This window comes from Aedes aegypti, chromosome 1, assembly GCF_002204515.2.
Source record: "Aedes aegypti strain LVP_AGWG chromosome 1, AaegL5.0 Primary Assembly, whole genome shotgun sequence".
NCBI lineage: Eukaryota > Metazoa > Arthropoda > Insecta > Diptera > Culicidae > Aedes > Aedes aegypti.
In genome coordinates, this window is record NC_035107.1 from 4,844,217 (window position 1) to 4,865,827 (window position 21,611).

At 38.3% G+C, this 21,611-nt stretch overlaps 1 protein-coding gene across 1 annotated transcript in view; it reads left to right on the top strand.

The window, feature by feature from the left end:
- The window catches only part of LOC5572379, a 516,304-nt gene that overhangs the window by 373,970 nt on the left and 120,723 nt on the right, over nucleotides 1-21,611 (top strand). Inside the window, exons 2-3 of the mRNA XM_021838796.1 lie at nucleotides 9,992-10,101; nucleotides 10,780-10,875. Coding sequence (XP_021694488.1) covers nucleotides 9,992-10,101; nucleotides 10,780-10,875 — 206 coding nt within the window. The remainder of the gene's footprint in view (nucleotides 1-9,991; nucleotides 10,102-10,779; nucleotides 10,876-21,611) is intronic.

Consider the following 21,611-nt stretch of genomic DNA (forward strand, 5'->3'; position numbering starts at 1 on the left):
CAGGTGGAATTTCTAAAAAAAATCCTGATGGAATCCCTGGAGGAATTCTAGATGGAATTTTGAAGGATATTCTGAAAAAGACCCTAGAAGAACTTCTGAGGAAATCCCCAGAAGAACTGTCAATGGAATCCCTAGAGGAACTTTCAATGAAATCCCTAGAAGGACTACTTAAGGAACTCCTGATGGAATCCTTCGTAGGATTTCTGATAATATCTCCTGATCGAAATCATTTTCAATTTTCACTGCACTCACGAAACACTTGTTCACAGCTCACGGACGCCTGATACTAAAAGAGGCCGAAATTGCCCATTTGGCTGTCCTTTTAAAGAATTCCCACATTCCATATTTTAACTTATGCCATCTCGCTCCATAACATCCTTCGGACATGATTCCTTATTGGTAGCGGCGATGACATTTAAGCGGTACAGGACCCTATCACTACTGTGATAGTCTACTGTAGTTGCACAAGAACGTGAAAAGTCCGACATTTAGCATAAATAATAAAAACAAAAATCAACAATTTGTAACCAAACGGTTACACTGGGGTGAACTGTCATTTCCATATAAATCCAAGTTCAATTGATCCGGAGACCTGTCAAAATTGGAACATGACGTCATTCTTGTTTACAGGCACTCTATAACCAGCACGGTGTACTATATTGAGAAGGCGATATATTCCGAAAAGTGACAGCTACTTGACGACATCATTTCTATCCATCTCGAACAAATTTTTGATAAAAATGATCTAGTGATTCGGATGGTTATGGTACGATAGGAGTGACGTCACATGTTTACAATCAAATTCAATATTTACATCAGTAAAGAGCCTGCCTTGTTAATTATTATGCCGTGTACGAAATTGATGGCCATATTAACCCCTCTACCGGCAGCTTCATTTTTTAACGCAAAATTCAAATTCAAATCGTTATTCCTTTTTTGTTTTTCAATATTTTTGCACCATTTTTTCACAAGTACTCAAACAACTCTTCTAGTTTAGGAATCCGTGTCGATATTCATTATTGGTGATCTGGTTTTAATAAGGGTATGCGATATAAGTATTTTCAATGGCGATACGAAACGAAACGATATGCGGAATTTTCAAAAATGTTCGTAGCGAAACGAAACGAATAGTTGAAATATTCCGTAAGATCCGATACGAAATTCAAATCACCACGGAATATTTCGAAACGAAACGAAATTTTTCTGAATATTTCGCGAATTTTTTTTGTGTAGTAGTAATTTTGGTATACAAACACGTAGCGTTATCATGAAAGGAGGGTCTTTTTATAGCCCATCGGGATTTACATAATTTTAATTATATTACGTGCTATATTACAACTAAGGAGTAGTTTCAAACATTTTAAACAATCACAAAAATGTTGAGTTAAGCCCACAAGCGATTTATTTTTTAGATATACCTTACAATGTAATTAAAAACCATATAGTGGTGATGTTATGTCACTAACTTCTACGAAACATGAAATAATGCACCGAAAAACTAAACTTTACATAGATTTTGCAATTGGATTAAATGGACAAATTAATGTAAAATTAGCGAAAAATTATACGTCTTCTCAGTGAGAATCGAACTCACGACTCCCTGTTCATTAGATAGGGTGCATTACTCCTACATCACGAGAGGACTCATGGACGCATAATTTAACCTGAATTCGATTTCAGCTTAATAATCACGTGGTCCTCTTTCGCAAAGCACACCTCTTTCGGAAGAATTAGAAGCCCATCCAAGAGTCCTCTCATGATGTAGAGATAACGCGCCCTATCCAGAGAACAGTCATGGGTTCGATTCTCACCGAGAAGACGTGAAACTTTTTCTCAAGTTTCACATCAATTTGTTCTTTTAATCCAGTTGCCAAATATGTGTTATATTTAGTGTTTTGGTAGTTGTTAAACTTCCACTTGGCTGGTTAGCCAATAAACCACGAATAATAAGGCTGATACAAATATTAAATTTCTTTTATGTCCGAGACCACTTGGAAGGTACGAGGGGGGGGATAAAAATAAATAAGGAACAAAATAATAAGAAGGAAAAAAAAAGTTATTTTTTCGAATTTTTATTTTAAACGATAATTGTTAAACTTTTATCAAACGTCCTCTGGTTAATTATTTTAGTTGTTTTTAACTTTCAAAATTGAAAAAACCTAACTGATGTCAAAAACTGAGGAATCTTTTTTTTCTCCCCTTCAAAATTTTCGGATTTTTGAAGGGGGGGGAGACATAAAAGAAAATTAATATTTGTATCAGCCTAATTAATTAAATACAAGTGTGAAATAATGGTTTTCGTTTTTAAGCATATTGAACACATGTACTTATGCTTTGTGCATTGAGCAGGGCCGGAATAACAAATGAGGGGGCCCGGGGACCACAGTCTTTGGGGGAGCTTTTTCTCAGACTCCTTTTTAGATAGGTACTATGTGACTTAAAAATAATATGCCTTATTATTTATTATGGATAAGAGTCAGTTTCGAACTACTTTAAAACCCTGATAAATATAACTTGATTTTAGAAAACTTTTAGCGACGAGATACCATTGAATAATACAATTTTGAATTAAGTAGCAAACCGTGTAATAAATTTGAAAAAAAAAAAAATTATTTTATAAATTTGTGTGCAGAATTCATATGTTCTCCGCGTTTAGTTCAATTTTTGTACATATTGTGTGTACGTCGAACGAAACATACTAACAGTTTTTAATTTTGTCAAGAGTGAAAAGCCAATCCATTATCAACAAGAAACTACAGTTGACCAACCAGCGTAGTTAAGTACTGGACAGTGAAGTGCGGCTTCATAAGTGCGAAAATGCGAATAAATGTGCGGGATTGCATCGAATCATATTAATATCTTCAGAGCACTTATTCTTTAAACGCACTTTCATTAGCGTTTCCGCACTTGTAAAAACTTCTGCGATAGTCCAGTGGTAAAACAAATGCGCAATACTATCACCAACAACATTGATTCATTGACTATCTTCTAAGCTGATTCCGTAGTTCAACCCCACTACCGACAGTCAATTTTTTTGTGCTAGAAAGATGAAGAAAAAATTGCTGTAGTATTTGCTGAAGTATTAAATTAAATTAGAATTTGAGGAATCCATGAATTATAATTGAAAGAACTGCAAGAGTAATAAATTTCAAAAGATATTGCTGGCGGAACTTAACCCGTATAGGCCTGAGTGAAAGCAAAAATACTAAAACCCTAACCGCTCAGCGAATACTAAACGGATTCAAATAATATTTTTTCAGTATACTGGCTCACATATTTAGTTTCTAAAAGTAGCCAGAGGAGCTCGGGAATATTCCTGTGGCCAGAGTTATTCTAGTAGGTCACTGGGTCAAGTCGGGTTAAAAAGGGCGATTTTTTGGGACATGCCAAGTTAGCTTTATTTATTTGTAATGGCACTCATTTTAATTTGCATAAATCATTAAGATCTGATAATCAACATCTCAACTGAAGAGTTTTTCAACGTTTAGATGGTACCAGGTGTGGCTACTCGGACTCAATGCCCGGAAGAACCGGCTATAGATTTGTTGGATATCAAACCGTTTCAATTATCTTGAAGTAGAGATCAAACATAGTAGTTCACTGAAATACGTTCCCATAATCTTGAAACGATTGTGCGATATTTGCCAGAAAACCATTCGCCAGAAAACTATTCGCCAGAATGACATTCGCCAGAACGTACCATATTCCAGAAAACCATTTGCCAGAAAATACTCAAAAAGTACAGGGTCTCTTGGACACAACCTACCGTTGACTTAGTGAGCCAGCTTCCAATATCCATATTCTAATTGTTGGACTAGGTACATATAATAAAAATATCGATTTCTCGAGCATTCAACGATCAATAGCAATATTTCAAGTTTTATGAATATGAATTGAAAAAGCAACACTTAATACTGGGGGACCGTGGAACTAGAAAGAAAAAAAATATACAGTAGAATAACGATTGCATTCATTAAAAGCTGCTTCACTATGTATGAAAAATACTGCTTACTGATGTAAAGAATGGATATTTAACATGACGGATTGTAAAGTAAGTTTTTTTTAAATATATGTTGTCCCTGTAAAATGGTATTATGGTTTAAAAGGCTTCACAAGCGGTTCGCCCTTCTTTTCAGCATAAGCTGTTCTTCAAAGTTTTGTTGCTTCTTTTCAATATACGTTGCAACTATCATTCTACAGATGTTATAGCATGAGATTATGCTATTTTATAATTATTAAATTCCATCTTTCTGTTTTTTTTTCAGTTTCAATTAAATGTTTTTTTTTTAAGATTATCAAGTTTCACAGGGAATTATGGTTTGGAATATTTCACAAGTGGTGCTCCCTTCTTTTCATCATAAGCTGTTCTTAAAAGTTTTGTTGCTTCTTAAGAGCTAGTTTATTGGATATTTACAAGATTTCGATATACGTTGCAACTATTTGTGCCGTCCGTTCGATGAAGTAATGAATGCCTCCATTCGCGAACCAAAGTTACAATTACTATAACAACTTTCAGGAGCTTTTAGACAAGTAAGACAGTTGTAAAATCAAGAAGAACGTCCTTTATATGGGGAATGAAGAATTCTTATTTGCCAAAAAAAACATGTCAGGTAGCGGTAAGCAAATACTCTTTTTTGAATACTTTTTCATGTACTGATATTTAGGTGACCATTATTAATAAAAACCTTTTGGTCTATTTTTACCCGAATGTTGTTCCCACGAATATCATTTCCCCGAGCGCCAGATACCCGAATGACAATTTTTCCTGCAATCCATTCTCCCGAACATGGGAAGAAATCTGAATCCAAAAACAAGATTATGACTCATGTTGTCATGATTCCAGTGTGTTTTTATCTTATGAAAATACACCATGATTTGGACTCATGATATCATGAGTCAGATTGCCGTAACGCAACACACGCGTTATGCTTTTTGTTGCTGATTGCACGAAATCATGATTCAAATGCCAAAAATGCTGAGTCGCACATCCGTTTATGATCGACGAAATAAAAAAAAATAAAAATAAAAAAATTGCATGCACTGAGATTTGAGCCAAGAACCTTTCGATTGAAAGGCACGTACTCTACCACTGAACCACTTTGTTATCTTGAATTATGGGTGATCGATACGAATGAGTTGAAGCAAAGCAAACCGGTTTGTGTTTTCACCCTGGATGTTACACTAATGAAGAATCATGATTATGATTCCAGGAACCATGATTTGTGATCCTGATATTATGACCTAACCAATTAAAGAATTTCATGATTTGTAAATCATGATTTGGGGATCAGATTTTTATATGTGAATGACCCAAAATTTGTATGGATCGTGGTATTATGATAGAACCACCCACTTTTACTCCCTCTTGAACGACCACGTGGTTCATGGACGGCCCCAAAATAGATGCAGTTCAAAATGGATAAGAAACAATCTTCAGAGACAGAGTGGTGAACTAGAAAGAATGATAAAGAAAACAAGAAAAAATGCTGAGGTCGGAGAAACTTTAAAGAACCGCTGATCAAAAAAGAAGGGTGCATTTCATATGAACCGTTCATCAGCCTGAAATAATCAATAAGTTCTGATAACTATGAGTGCCAAAAAATTTTCGAGGAACCTATTTCCTTGAGAAAACGGGGTATTCAGGGAAGTGGTTTTCAGGGAGACGACATTCGGGGTTATCGATATTCGGGACAAAGTAGCACAACCCCAATAAACTGTCCATTGAAAAGCAAAAACTATCTGGTAGTTGTACGAGAAATTCTGTACAATACAATATTCTGATAAAGAACAGCTCGCGGTGACAGGAAATGAAATTTTCTTAAAACTATGTAAAACAGCTTAGAATATTGTATCAAAACCTCATAGCCAAAAAATCTCGCAAGAGATGTAGAATAACAGTGTTATATTGTCTTCGCTCTGTGCACTAGCAGAAATTTTAAAATGAGAAGAACGAGATAGTTACCGTACTATTTGTTCAATTTAGTGCTTTTGAACATGTGAAAAGTGACACAAGTCGAATATTGTGACGGCAATCCTTGGATTCCGAGATATTTCATGATCAAAATCGACAAGAAAAATAATTCTGGGGAATGGTACATTCTGGCAAATGGTTTTCTGGTAAATGGTACATTCTGGCGAATGGTTTTCTGGCAGATGTCATTCTGGCGAATAGTTTTCTGGCGAATGGTTTTCTGGCAAATATCGCACAATCCTTGAAACAGATGATTAGATACAAATTGGCCACTTTATCATAAATTTGAGGCGCCCGGGGACCTGAAAATGATTATTTGAAGGATAAGCAAATGCAGGACATATGGTTATCAAATTCAGTAGTTTCTCAAAAGTTTAACGCGGATGCCTTTCACTTAAAACTGCTCGATATAGTGGCAACTTTATGAACGATTCCGGAAATTATCTGTGACTTGAAATTTGCCTACCTACAGGGGCACAAAACCACGGCACCCTTTTCACCCGACCTGACCCAGTGACCCACCGGAATAACTCCGGCCACAGGAACATTTCCGAAATCCTCTGGCCACTTTTAGAAACTAAATATGTGAGCCAGTATACTGACAAAATATTATTTGAATCCGTTTAGTATTCGCTGAGCGATGAGGGTTTTAGTATTGTATCTTTCAATCAGAAAAATTTTTTTTAGATTAATTCATCTGGAAATAACTAAAGGTAATTTTCGTGAGAAAATATTGGATAAATGAGCGTATTTTAAAATCTGTGAAGCAATTGCCTTGAGTTGGACGATTTCTGCGAGAATTGAGTTTTTGGTGAGTTTATGTAATTTCAAGATTCTTAGTTTAAAACTGACTTTAAAAAAAGATTAGCAATAAAATTTTAACCTTAAAAGTATTTTGAAAAGTATGAAAAAAGTTCTGAACCTGGAAAACAAAGCATTAGAGTGAAAAGTTCATCCATGTTCGTTCAGACAATCCGTCTTTCAATGAGCGAAATTTTATGTTTACCTTATTTAATGATTTCTCGCAAAAAACATAGCGTTGTACTTTTCCATTTCGAAATACCCTAGATACCTCAACAAATTTTGATCTTAATTCAAAATCATCATTAAATGCAAAATAATAAATGCGTGATTTTTTTTATTATAAATTGTGATTTTTCCTTAAAACAATCATGAAAATCAACTGAAACTATAGAACTTTGAAACTTTGATGTCGGTACCCAATTTTGTAAAGATTAACTAAATGCCTTGCGGAATTTAGCTTCCGATACTAATATTAAACAATCCGTTAAAATGCTTTTTGTATTTGGCCTAAATTAAATAGAGGAGGAGGCATGAATAAACCTAGCTTGATTTTTTAATACAAAATAATGTAAGCATCTTCCTCGTTTAAAATTAAAATGAATCGAAGGCATACCTCAAAAAATCAAGAGCACATATCTAAAGAAACAGGCAGTGGTTTGTCGTACAATGCTGTTATCGATTTATACCACGGATTTGGTTAGGCGTGAATATATCATGGATCGCATTACAAATCAAAGGTGACTCCCAGATCCTTATCCCAATATCCTTTCCAAGACAACTGTGAAGATGCAGAAGATTTTTCGGTCTGAAGTAACAACGGTTGTCTAACTAACAATACTTCCCTTCCCCGATGGCCGTAAGGACGTGGCCGGCGTCGTTATTGACTTTAAAATTTGAGCTCTCGATTTGTGCACTTTGAGAATGGCTAACTAATCCCAAGCCCCATTCATTCAATCTCTGTGCAACTTCCATTGTTCTGATCAATCACGGAGTAGCAACTATGAATTGTACGGTCATCTGTACTCATGCTCATGCTCAACATTGAGGACTCTTGACCCGCGATAATAATGCTAAAAGGTTTTTTTTTTCAATTTCTGTGGGCAATATACTATATTTAATTAGAAGCGTGTGCTATGCCATTTTTGTTCGAAACAAAACTTGAAATTCCGCGAAATTCCGTTTCATTCCGTTTGTTTTCAATTTTCCGCGAAAATATTTTGACATTTTGGCGAAACGAAACGAAACCGTAAAATAAAAATTTCGCCTGTATGAGTTCCGTGGAATTCCGCGGAATTTCGTTTCGAAGCCTGTTTGACGGAATCATTCGGTATTTCGCATACCCTTAGGTTTTAAAGATATTCCGATGTTCCTTGGGGGACCGACATTTTCCATATAAAATGTCTTTGGCGGCCATTTTGTTTTTGATCAATTTATCAAAAAAAATAAAAAATAAAATATGAGCTAAAAATTGCCAGGTAATAAGGAGCTTCTCTGAAAAAATCATACATATCGGTTCAGTATTCTTGGAGATATTTGAAGATTACGATTACGATATGATGTTTTTTTAAGTTTTTAAGATCTTTATTTGGCCAGCGTGGTTCCAGAAACCTAAATGGTCATTACTTAAAGACGGATGCACCAAATTCCTTCATTTTTTCACAACATACTCTCATTAATGTATTGTTCCGAAGAGTGAATATCCGAATACGATTAAATTTCTGTAGCCTGAGAAATTAACGGGGGGTTCTAGTTACGGGTCGGTCCCCCAAGGAACTTTGGAATATCTTCAAAACCAGATGACCAATGATCAATATCGACACAGATCCTGAAACTAGAAGAGTTTTTTGAGAGCTTGTGAAAAAATGGTGCAAAAATATTGAAAAACAAAAAAGTTATAACGATTTGAATTTGAATTTTGCGGGAAAAAATGAAGCTGCCGGTAGAGGGGTTAAACATTCAATGATTGTCATTTTTGGTCGGTAAATTTCCTTCATTGGCAACGTTAGAACATGGTGTGAACAAATCGTATCAAACTTCACATGACTAACGCGAGTCCATAATCAAATTCGGCTATTACTTCGATTAGCACGGCTGTCAATCGTAATCAACTGGAGCAAAACTGATTACCGTCGACGACTCTTCGAAAGCCGTACGTCACTCCATTTACCGCCATCTCGTCATTTCGTTTCATGGCCAACTAGATAAACGCGCGTGGTTTTCTTGTTTTTCTTGCCCCATCTGTCAGTTCGCCGTTGAACGTTAAGTGCTTTTTTCACGTGGTCAACCAAAGTGTCAGTTCCAATCAAACTTCGAAGAAGTCCCGCCGCAATGGCAAACTCGAAGCAAAGTCAACTTTTTTTTCGCTCTCTCTCTCTTCTATTGGTCGATAATTTCCGAAGAAAGATCGACAAATTCATTCCCGGAACAGGATGTGTCAATCCGGAGGGGAATGAAAGAGAAAAATGGAAAACGATTGGGAACGAAAATATCCTCCTTTCCTGGAAGTGGAAGATATCATTAAAATTAAATTTTCGATGCTCGTTTCGACGGGAAACGAGTTGCTCGCCTACCTTGTGCGCGAATGTGCGTGGAGGTGGGAAAGAAAATGATGCAAGGATGATATGCAAATGATTGGGGAAAACGACGACAACGGCCATTCTTGATGACAAAATGATTGATGATTTAATGATTGACTCCACGTGTACTTTTGTAACTGGCTTTGCACAGTGTGCAAAACTGGACATGTAATTGGACTCGGATGTATACCTTTTAGGATTTTTTGAAAGAGTGGTCTGTTTTGTCATATTTTACCCTATATTTAGCGTAACCTCGATTTACGAAGTTTTATGGAAGATAGTCTCCAGATCTACAAGCATGAAAAGGTAAAAATTCAAGGAGAAATGGACATTTTCCCGTTAATCTGCACTTGATAAAATATCTACCAATTGGTGTACCAAGCAGTTTTTAATTCTGTTCTTTCCCACTGTGGCATTGTGATGACATTCTTGGCCCCTTCTCTTGGCGATGGTTAATTTGATTCGTATCACTGAACCGCATCGAGTTACCGTAGCTTTTGAACTTCATAAACGATGATTATTTATTTAAACTTAGGTCATCCTGTCAAGTGTTCCGTTTCATCGACGTTGAATCGCTCTAACCTTGAAACCAATCAATAATCTGTTGTTTTTCCTTTTCTTTCTGTTTTTTTTTCCACAGACGGACAATCAGTGGTGAACGTGCAGCTTTCGGTGAAAAAATACGTCGAACGGGGCAGCGAAGTGGCACTGTACTGTGAGAATGACGCCGCTCCAGATATCCTCTACAAGGTAAGCTCCCGGGCAAAATCCCGCGCCAAAATTACCACCCCATTGTTGAAGCGAGCGTTTCCAGCTCGAAACGCAAATAGAAATGGTATTTTCAAACTGACTACTATCAACGCCCTTCCCTTGGTGATTGTGGAGATGCAGAGGTATTCTCGGTATCTTTAAACAACAATCGTTACACACTAACATTCCTTCCCATCCCAACTGACTGTAAGGACTTGGCCGGCGCCGTTATTGATCAATAATATGAGAGCAGCTAAAATAAGCCAAAAGTCCCATCCCTTATTAATTTGACACGAATTGCAATTCTTACCAGTTCCGATCAATCACAGAGTAGCAACCATAGACATGATCAGTCAGTCTTGACTATGCTATGTTTTTAGAGTTTCAAATTATAAAAATCCCTTCCTTTGATAGGCTTTTTATAAAACGTTGTGAAGGAAATTTAGTAGGATTTTGATATTATAGCCACACGATTTGCGTTTTGTGCTGGAAATGCTCAGCATTGAGCAATGAAATCAAACTTTCTCCATCTGCTCATTGTTTTCCCCATCTTTTTTCTTCTTCTATTCTCATATCATCCGGAACGACCTCACGTTTCGTTCAATGGTTTCGGAACAAACCATTCTGGGGTTCAACAACAACACCAATAACAACATCCACGAATTTCCCTGTGTGAAGGTAACGTTCCTGAAAAGTGGCAATAAAATATTCGAGTACATCAAGGGTCGGAGTCCACCGTACCGGAACTTTTCGATTGCGGGCGCCGAGATAGATGTGAGTATGACTTCCGGAGTTTTTCCTTGTTATTTTTTTACTGTGTACTCTGAGTGGGTGCTCGTTTTTGGATGGGCGGGCAATGGGTTGCTTCGATGATTTTGCTTACTGCATTTGAATGAACCCCACGCCGCGATTGATGACGTGGTCAGTGCACTCGTCGTCGTTATTCGTTGGGTAGCCGTGGCGTTGCCTTCGCCCCTCGTAAATCACAGTTGGCATTGGAATTGGCTCTGGTTTAAGGATTTCCATGGCCGTGACCGGACTACCCGTTCTGGATCTAACCACCTTTATGCTTCTTCGTTTTTTTTTACGGAGGGTAATCGGACAAATCATGAAAGTCTTTAGCGAGAACACCACGGGGTTGAATGGCCTAAAAATTGATTGGATTTATTATCAACAGAGAAATGTTGATTCTGTCATAAACCATGGTTATTAACGTTAAAGGTGATGATAAGCACAGGAGTCCACTTTTCGAATACTACTAAGGAACCATCATCTCCTACGGATTTCCAGAAATCTCTATGATTTCCAAGCAAGTAGTTTGCAAAGGGCCCCCAGAACTGTATAAGAAGCGTTAACGTCTTTTTCGATGTATCTCAGGGCTTGTAAGAGCGTTCAAAATCTAATACCCAGACAACCAGATATCGCATGAAAGTTCACGTTATAACTCGTTTATTCATACTAATTACATCAAACTCGCAAAACACCATGGATAAACTCGTCAGATTGATGAGTTTCCTCGCATAAAACACTTCTTTTCTGAGTTAATTTGTACATTTTGTTTCGTCCCGTACACACGTACAAAGTAAGTCGAATCAATCCGTAGCAGCTGTCAAATCATCATTTATTATCATAAGTTAAGTCGCACAAGATCACAGGTTAATTCGGTTGAATATTTATACACTCGCATTGTTTGTTATTATTTATCACATAATATATGCATGCATATCGCCTCCACTTTTGCACGTAGAAGGCCTTTTCGCGACATCTTATAAGTGAAATTTTGCACATACAAAGCCTCCAGGTGATTTCGTTATGCGTACATTTTGGTTGTCTGGGTATATAGTCTTGAAGCTATTTTTAACTAATTCCTGCTGATTGCTCAATTGTTTTCACTATATTTACATTATTCTGCTGTAGAAACAGTGGCTTAAAGTCATCTTCTTATTCTTGGCATTGACGGTCCCCTCTAGAACACAGCCGACTACTCGTCGTAGTGTTCTAAGTGCACTTCCACAGTTATTAACCTTCGGGCTGTCGCGCTGTTGTACCCAATTCAGCTTCTTGTAAACCACTGATAACACTCCGGCCCTAGAGGCGAGCAATCCGAGAGGCGCAGCGAACGGGAGCGTCATTTTCCGGGTAAGTTCCTTGATTATCTTACTGGATTTAGAGCTGGTGCTGTTGGTCCTCCCTCCCCTTCAGACGTTCCCGAAACATACGATGAAATCCGTACCCGTGAGGATCGTGCCCTCTGGAACCAGGCAGTGCAGGACGAGCTCTGGCCAACGATGTCTGGAAGACGGTGGCGTGCCCCGTCGGCGTGAAGCTACTCAAAACAAAATGGGTATTCCGACTCAAGGAGGATGAGGCTGGACGATCGGTTCGGCATAAGGCGCGACTGGTGGTCAAGGGTTTCCTTCAACGTCCTGGAATCGATTTCGAGGACACGTTCGCACCAGTGGCTAAGCTGTCTACCGTGCGTGTGGTGCTGGCCGTTGCGATTCATCATGGTTTCAAGGTGCACCAGATGGACGTCAATACAGCGTTCCTCCACGGTATGCGGAAGGAAGATTTGTTCATGGAAGTACCCGAAGGCGTGAAGGCGAAGCCTGGCAGCGTGTGCAAGCTGCAGAGGTCGTTGTACGGGTTGAAGCAAGCACCACGTTGCTGGAGCGAAAGGTTCAACTCAGCGCTTCTGAAGCTGGAATTCAGCAGATCCCACCGTGACTACTGTCTCTACGTGTGCAACACTGAAGGCGATGAAATTTTCTTAGTGCTGTACGTCGACGACCTCCTGATAGACGGGCGGAACATTCCAACAATTGAGAAGCTGAAGCGCCGTCTTTCCGATGAGTTCGAAATGACCGATTGCGGCGAAGCAAGGTTTTTCTGGGGGATGCGGCTTGCTTACAATCCGGAGCATGGTGACCTGAAGTTGACCCAAGAAACAGCTGTCACGAAGATCTTGGAGATGTTTGGTATGACTGAATGTAACCCTGCCAAAAATCCGATGGAGAAAGGATTGCAGCTGTATCGTGAAGGATGTCGCACTTCCCAGCCATACCGGGAGTTGCTGGGCAGCCTGATGTATCAAATGCTGGGTGTACGCCCGGATTTGTGCTACCCGGTCAGCTACTTGGGAAGGTTCCAGCAATCACCAACGAGTTGTCAGATACCTCAAAGGAACGGCTACCCTGGGACTACACTACAATAGAAACGAGGACAGCAGACCACTCGTCAGATACGTGGACGCCAACTGGGCATCCGATGCGGAAGATCGGAAGTCGGTAACAGGTTTCCTGTTCAAATTCTACGGCTCGACGGTATCCTGGGCTAGTCGGAAGCAGCCAACGGTCTCCATATCGTCAAGCGAGGCCGAATACGTCGCACTGAGTGCAGCCGTATCGGAAACTATCTGGTTATCCGGAATTTTAGAAGACCTCAACTGCAAGAAGCTGACGGACTCTGTACCAATATACGAAGACAACCGTGGCTGCATAGGGCTGGCCAAGAATGCTGAATCGAAGCGCATCAAGCACGTGGATATCAAACACCACTTTATCAAGGACCATGTGGCTGCCGGGACCATCAAGATCGAACCGATCAGCACCACCGAGCAGCAAGCAGACCTTTTCACGAAGGCGTTAGATGTCACCCGGTTCCAATCCCGCAGGAGCAAGATCGGGGTCATCGATTGAGAGGGGGTGTTAGAAATCTAGCACTCACTGACTGCTGAATTCACATCACAGCTACCATAGACTCATAAACTGTAAGTCAATTAATTCATTCCAATCTTAACCGTCATCCAATAAAGACGTTTGTAAAAAAGTTCCAGTTCTTCAAGCTGCGTTTTACTCTAGATTTCAAGAAATCTTCTGTAAACATAGATAACTGAGACCTTCCAATGCCCTTCAAAAAACCCAGCAAAATTTATTGAAAATCTAATAAAAATCCTCAGGGAAATCCAACGAAAACTGATAAACCCAATTCAGCTTCTTGTAAACCCCACTGATAACACTCTGGAACCTATGTAAGTGTTCTGAAAGAATCATTTCTGGACAAACATGTACAACTTGCAAACTCATCATCATCAACGTGTTGTGGCAAATTATGCTCACCAGAGAAACTGATTAGACTGATTCGTGCAACACTTGATGGATTGAAATCATGTGTATGGGTGGTGGACGAGTTTTCGTTGTCGTTTGTAACCTTATACGGATTGAAACAGGATGATGCTCTTTCTAATGCAGCCCACAGACGCTCAGTCTGTTTGACCAACATTGACTCCACCCCAAGATAGTCAAACCAATTTATGTTTCGTACGACCGCTTGACGAACTGTAAAATCTCGTTGAAACAACATTAATGTGACCGGGATGGAGAATACTTTCGACCGTTGATATTTTGATTGACTGTTGTTCCCGTGAATGCAAAAAAGATAGAAAATGCGCCCGATATTAATCGCATTAGAAAATTAGTCAAAAAAATATGAATAAATGATGCCACGTTCTAGAGTCGAGAAAATATTTCTGAAGAATCAAGATTAACTAATTAAAAATGTTATCAGTGCAAAATTCATCAAAAAATCCTTGGAAAATTTGAAATTTCTCATGAACTTCCATCAGGCATACACTTTCAATTCCTTTCCGGATTTTTACAATGATATTTCTATAAGGTTTCCTCCAGGGATACTTTCAGAGATTCTTCCAGAAATCCCTAAAAGAATTTCTACAGGGAATTTTACATGAATTACTTTTGATAGTGTTTCTTTTATTTCATCAGGGATTTAAATAAACATCTTCGGGAGTTCCCTAAAACATTCTTCAGAAATTTTTCCAGGGACTACTGCAGAGACTAAACCAGGATTTTTAAAAGTGATTTACTTATTTACTCAGGTATTCTTTCAGAAATATCGTCATGCTTTTCTCAACCACATTTGCCAGAAATTCTGTCAAGTGTTTATCCCAGTATTTATTAGGGAATCACGGATGTTTCATTGCGAATTCCTCCACAATTTCCATTAAAGTTTCTCCAGGGATTTAAAAGATTGCTTCAAAATTTTATTCAGAAATTCTTTCAGGAATGCTTCCAAATGTTTCATCCAGGAATTCATGCAGGTATGTGTGTAAGAAATTATCCAAGGATTTTGTGTGAGTTTCATCCAGAGGCTCCATAAGTAATTCCACCAGGAGTTTCTCCAGCAATTCATTCAAGATTTTTTTTTTCTAAAGGTTCCTTCAGGAATTTCCCCAGGGATTAAACTAGAAATTTGTGTTAGTTTTTTAACGGGGATCCTTCCAAGTATTCCATCAGGAATTTCTTGAGAGTTTTTAGCAGGATTTTCTTTAGTGACCCATTTATATATTTCTTTAGAAATTGCTTCAGGATTTTTTTCATTAAATTTTTCACAAATTCTGCCAGGATTTCTACCGGAATTTCTACAGGAATCTCTCTAGATATTCCACCGCTTATAACTCCACCATTTTGTATGAAGCTTTACCAGAGATTTCCATAGAGCTTCTTCCAGGGATGCTTTCTATGGTTGAATTCATACTGGAATTCTGCCAGAGATTCTTCAGGAGTTTATCCAGACATACAACTAGGAGTTTTGACACCAATTTTGCAGGGATTACTTCAAAACTTCCTCCAAGAATTCCTTCAAAGATTCCCCGAATGGCCAATGATGAACATTTCTTTTAAAGCTTTGCCAAGAACATGGATTCAACTAGCAATTCCACAAAAAAAATCTTTCAGGGATTCCGTGAGTATCCACGGTAGTGGAAATTGCGTTCACGTCACTCTGTTTTCATTATTCTTTTAAGTCTATTATCATTTGTACTACAAATTTTGTTACTTTTTCCATGAAATTTCTTAATTCATACAAAAGAAAGACAAAAAAACTAATCATACATTTTGACGCTTACGTCATATTGTGCAAATTACGGAAGTACAATTGGTACCCAAGTTTGACTTATAGCAGTACACCTTTCCCAGCATTCTAGATATTGCTCTATATCCTCAGGTGTCAGGTGGATACATTTTTGGGCATCTGCAAGGGGCATGAACGTCTTTTCAGCGTTTCCACCAGAGTTTCCACGAAGAATTCTACCATTGTTTTAGTGATTTCACTGAAGTTCCGCCATAGATTCCAGTTAGAATACTCTCAGGAATTATGAACTAATTCATCAGGAGTTCCTTCAGATGGTGGTAGGTCATTTGGCATAAAGTCGTTTAGCATAAAGCCGTTTGGCATAAAGCCGTTTGGCATAAAGTCGTTTGGCATAATGGTCGAGGAACCGACATTCAGAAAAACGACATTCGGGGAAAAATAGGGCAAGAGCTATGATTCTGAACGCAATTTTTGATGTCTTTTCGTTTTACTATGCCGCAATAGTTTTTGGCGTCCAATCTTCTATTGATTTAATCATAAATTTTGCCTTCTTCTTAAAATAGGCTGTTCTTTATATATATACTATTTTAAATTATATTATTTAGTCAAGCTAAATGTTTACCATTTATATATTTCGCAATTCTGACAAGATGTGCTGTTAGAATAATAATTACTTTAAAACCTGTAAATATTCAACATATTTTTTTGCAAACACAAGATCTCTTTTCAACATATGCTGGAAAAATATTATTTCAATCACAAATTCTCCCTCCTATCGATAATAGACAGCGTTTTTGATGTACACTTTCAAAATTAAAATTTATATTGAATCGTTCAAAAGTCTTTCAAAAATGTGTTGTTCATTTGAGTTATGTTGTGAGAAGATTCAGTGTTAGAGCCTTAAACATTTTAAACGAAAAACAATCTGCTCTTGTATATAGGCTATTTTTGCATTATGCTGCAATAATAGATCTTTGGATAAGAGCTTCTAATATTTTGCAAATAAATTTTTCCTTCTTCTATCAAGTAATTTTCATCAAGTTTTACGTACAAACTGGGACAGAGCTTGATCTGCAGCAAAATATGTGCGTTCCCTTTATTAATTAATGCGAACTTTCTTTGGAAATTTACTATTTTCAAATATGTGTATTGCAAAAACTCAACGATACTTTGTGTTCTTTTTGCTATGGGCTTAGTAGTGCTGATCTCGATGAAAGCTTCGAGAATGCCGATATTCATTCTTACTCAATCATTATGCCAAACGACCATTATGCCAAAAGGCCATTATGCCAAACGACCATTATGCCAAACAACTTTCTGCCAAACGGCTTTATGCCAAACGACTTTATGCCAAACGGGGTACAATCCTTCAGATGTTACACTAATATTTCCTTGAAGGAAACCACTTAGAAGTCCTACAGAGATTTGACAGGGAAGACTTCCAGGATTTTTCCAGGTTTTCTTCCACGATCGCCACAGGAAATTCATTCAGGGATTCTACCAGAGGAATTCCACTTGAAATTTCTTCCAGGAATTATTTCAGAGATTGAACCAAGAATTATTGAAGGAATTCCACCAGTTTTTACTCCTGGGATTTTACCAGTATTTTTCATGTGATTCGAATTCCATCACAATATTCTCGAAAAAACGCTCAGGGATTTTCCTTATTGATTCTATCATGAGTTACATAAGAGTTTTAACATGAAATACACCTAGGGATTCCAACAAGAAAATCATCAAGGACTTAACCAGGGATCCCTCCAGGGATTCAATCGATAATTCCTCCAGGGTTTCGAGTATGAAGTAAGCCAGGGATCTGACCAGCAATTTTTCTCATGATTGCCCAAAGACTACAAGTGGAATTCCAACAGAGATTCCATCAGGAATTCCGACAATCATTTCATCAAAACATTTTCCAGAGATTACACCAGGAAATGCTGCAGCCATTCTAACAAGAATGACGATTCAACCAAAGCTCCTCCAAAATATTTTCTCTAGGGATTTCTTGAGGAGATTTCATCAAGATTTCCGACCAGAGTTCGACCATGATTTTTTCAGAATTTTTTCAAGGAATTCTACAGGAGATTCCACCAAACATTTATATAACAGAGTTGAGGGGAAATATTATCGGAACTTCTAAAAGAAATCCTGGGTAAATACTACCATGAAATTCTTCAAATATCCCCAGAGGAAATTTTGGTGAAATCCGTAAAAGTTTTTTTGTGGAAATTTTGTTGGAATCTTTGGATAAGTTCCTGGTTAAATTGCCGGAAGAAATTTTCAATCCCTGGTGAAATTCATGCCGGAATTTTAATAAATAATTCTGATAGAATATCTGGAAGATTTCTTGGTAAAATCCATGGAAAATACTGGTAGAATGTCTGAAGAATCCTTGTTTAATTCCCAGTTAAATTGCTGGTGCAATTGATGACGGATTTCCAGATGAAATCCCTGAGGTTATTATTAGCGAAAAATCTGGAGAAATTTCAGTGCAAGTTCGTAGAAGAAATTTTAGGGAACCCCTGGGAAAATTCGTGGTCAAATCATAGGTGGAATTTCACTTTTCGGAATACCTGGGGAAACTATTGCATAAATTCCAGGTTGTTTCCCTGAAGGACTTTTTGGCGAAATCCTTAGAGAAACTTCTGGTCACATTCCTGGGAGAATTCCTTGCCGAATCCCAGAGAGAATAACTGGAAATACTTCTAGTGGAATTCCTAACAAAAATAACTGGAGAAATTCCAGGTCGCCCTGTAAAAAACACTGGCAGGATCTCTTGAGGAATTACTGGCGGATTTCTTGAAAGATTCCCAGGGAGATTTCTTGCTTGAAACTCTGGAAGAATTCCTGGTAGAATCCGTAGAGAAAATACCGTAGAAGGAATTCCCGTAAAATTGCGATGGAAGAATTTGTGGTGGAATCCTTAGTCAAAATTAGTGTTGTGAAAAACTCAAATTCTCATAACTCACTCCTGATATTTTTCATGCGTGAGTTTGTCGACCACGCAACTCAGCAGTCAAAAAATCATGGATAAGTTGTCTCATCAGTTTGATTCATTACCTCGTATTTTTAATGCTTTTTTCTCGCAAAGCCATGACTCCTCGTTATTATGGTAGAATTATAATAATCCTTTGTAAAGTAAACAACAACATTCAGTTTTCACGAGTTATTGACGGGTTGTATAACTGAATCATTTTTGACGGCTTGAGTGTGATTGAGTGATTTTGCATGAAATCAAACGTGAGATTTACGAAACAGATCTCTAATGAGTTTACTCTCGCGGGAGAGCTTATTGATTGAGATGTGAGTGTGATACCATCCCGGAAGAACTGTTTTCCCATCTAATATCTTGATGAACTCGTGGTGGGAGCGTTGAAAAATTTCCTATGGGAAATCATAAGAGATTTCCTGCCGCAATATCTAGCGAAATTCCTGGTTGAATCCCTAGAGTAATTCCTTGTGAAATGCTCTGTGAAATCTTCGGAAGAATTCATTTCAAAACCCCAAACAATCATCAATGAATCCGTGTAGGAATTCCTGACGAAATCTCTGGAGGTGGGATCCCTGAGGAGGAAGGAAATACTGTAAGTTTAAATTCTTGTAGTAGTTCTGGTTATACATCTTGAAAAAAAAATCTGATAGATTTTCAAACGAAATCGTTCGACGAGGGATTATATTCGTAAGAAATCGTTGGTGGAATATACGGAATCAACTCAAACGTGCATTCTTGACATGCCCTCGGCGACAACGCTGCATAAATTTACGCACTGTGAATTACCACCCATGCACATCGATAGTTGATGAGGCACCATAGCTACAATTTGACTAGCTGACGCCGGTGTTCGTACAACTGCCCTACAGACAGTACGACCAGTTCGTCAAACACTTGACTCCGCCCACCAGCGGTTTGAGTAAAATCAAACTCGTTTGATTTTGGCTGACCGATTCGTCAACCGTCAAACATGTTACACAAACTGTCAAATTGGTTCATCAAGCAGCATCACACACGGTCAAACATAGCACCAATACGAGCACCAACCTGGGAGGTAGAGTAAATATTGGTCAATTCGTCTGAGCATCTGTGGGCTGCATAACTTGCTGTTTAACATTGCGTTCGAAGGTGCTATCAGGAGAGCCGATGTGCAGAGAAGCGGCACACGTTCTCTTATGCTCCTTGGCTTTGCGGACTGGGGACTCTCGCCTTTCAAGAGGGAGACAGCGAGGTTCGAACTCACGATCAACACCACAAAAACGAAGTATATGGTAGCTGGTGGTCATCGTAAGTTCGGACGTGTTAGTGCTAGCAAAATGGTGCTAGGCGGTGAAAAGTTTGAAGTACTGGAAAAATTTGTGCATCTTGGAACACTAGTGACGAGCAAGAATGATGTTACACCGCGAGGTGTAAAAGCGTATTGCTGCTGCGAGTCGGGTTTTCTGCGGCCTCTGTAACCAGCTGAAGTCCCGTAGCCGGTAAACGAAAACAAAACTAGCGTTATACAAGACACTGACATTGAAGGAAATCGACCGGAGAGCTTTCAGGGTGTTTGAAAGTGAAGTACTGCGAACCTGAGACGAGACTCGCGAAGACGGTCTTCTTTTTCTGCGAGTGCTGAGTTTTTTCTTATTCCACTTTGTGTGTATGCCAATTATGCGCAAGACGTTCAAACCCTCACATGGACTCAGCAAACAATTATTGCGTTTGCATCACACCGAATCATAAATAGCCTTTTGAGTCAGCAGTGAGCTGCAAACGTAGCAGACATTAGAAATAACTAACCTTGTGTTGTGTTGTGATTAATCAGTAACTTTGGAAAAAACTGAGGTTTTTAATAACAGTTTATTTTGAATACAGTACTTTTCAATTTTGCAGCCATAAAAACGGTGGGCTGCATTTGACATTTCGTGACAGCGGAATCTGGGCTGCATATGACGTTGATATTTTTCCTCTTCGCGAGTCTCTCTCAGCTGCGAACAATACTTGGCGGTAAACAAGAAAATGGCGTCAGCAGGCGTCGCAAAAAAAATATTACATAGTAGGGGGATTAGGGGCATAATGAACATACGGGGCGAAATGGACACCCTCTCAATATCTGATAATACGCATATTTCATCAAAAGTTCATTCACTGCATGAAATCTGTAATGCATTTGAAATGTTTGACGGTATAAAAGTTTATTTTTTGCTTCAATTGTTCTTCAAAATTTGACTTAAAATTTTTCTCAGTTTCAAATTGGCATATAAGCAAGACCGTGGAAGAATCTTATTTTTGAGCAAAGTAACAAACCCAGAAAGGTTCTTTTTAGCTATTATGATTGAGGGAGAGCCCTTTTGCATATCGGAATGATTGACAGTCATTAAATATATTGGAATAACTAAATTTCATGCAGGTGTTCATTTCGCCCCGATACCTTTTCACCAGCCTTGTTTTCGACCCAATTTTCTATCTCGCTTTTCTGACATATGATATGATTTTTATCACTATGAATGAATGTGGCACGTCGTACTAACATCAAACTTGAAAACTAGCCGGGGGTAAATTAAAAATATTGCCATTTAATGGTCTTAAAACGAACATTTGCTTAACGTGTCCATTATGCCCCTAATTCCCCTACCAAGTACAT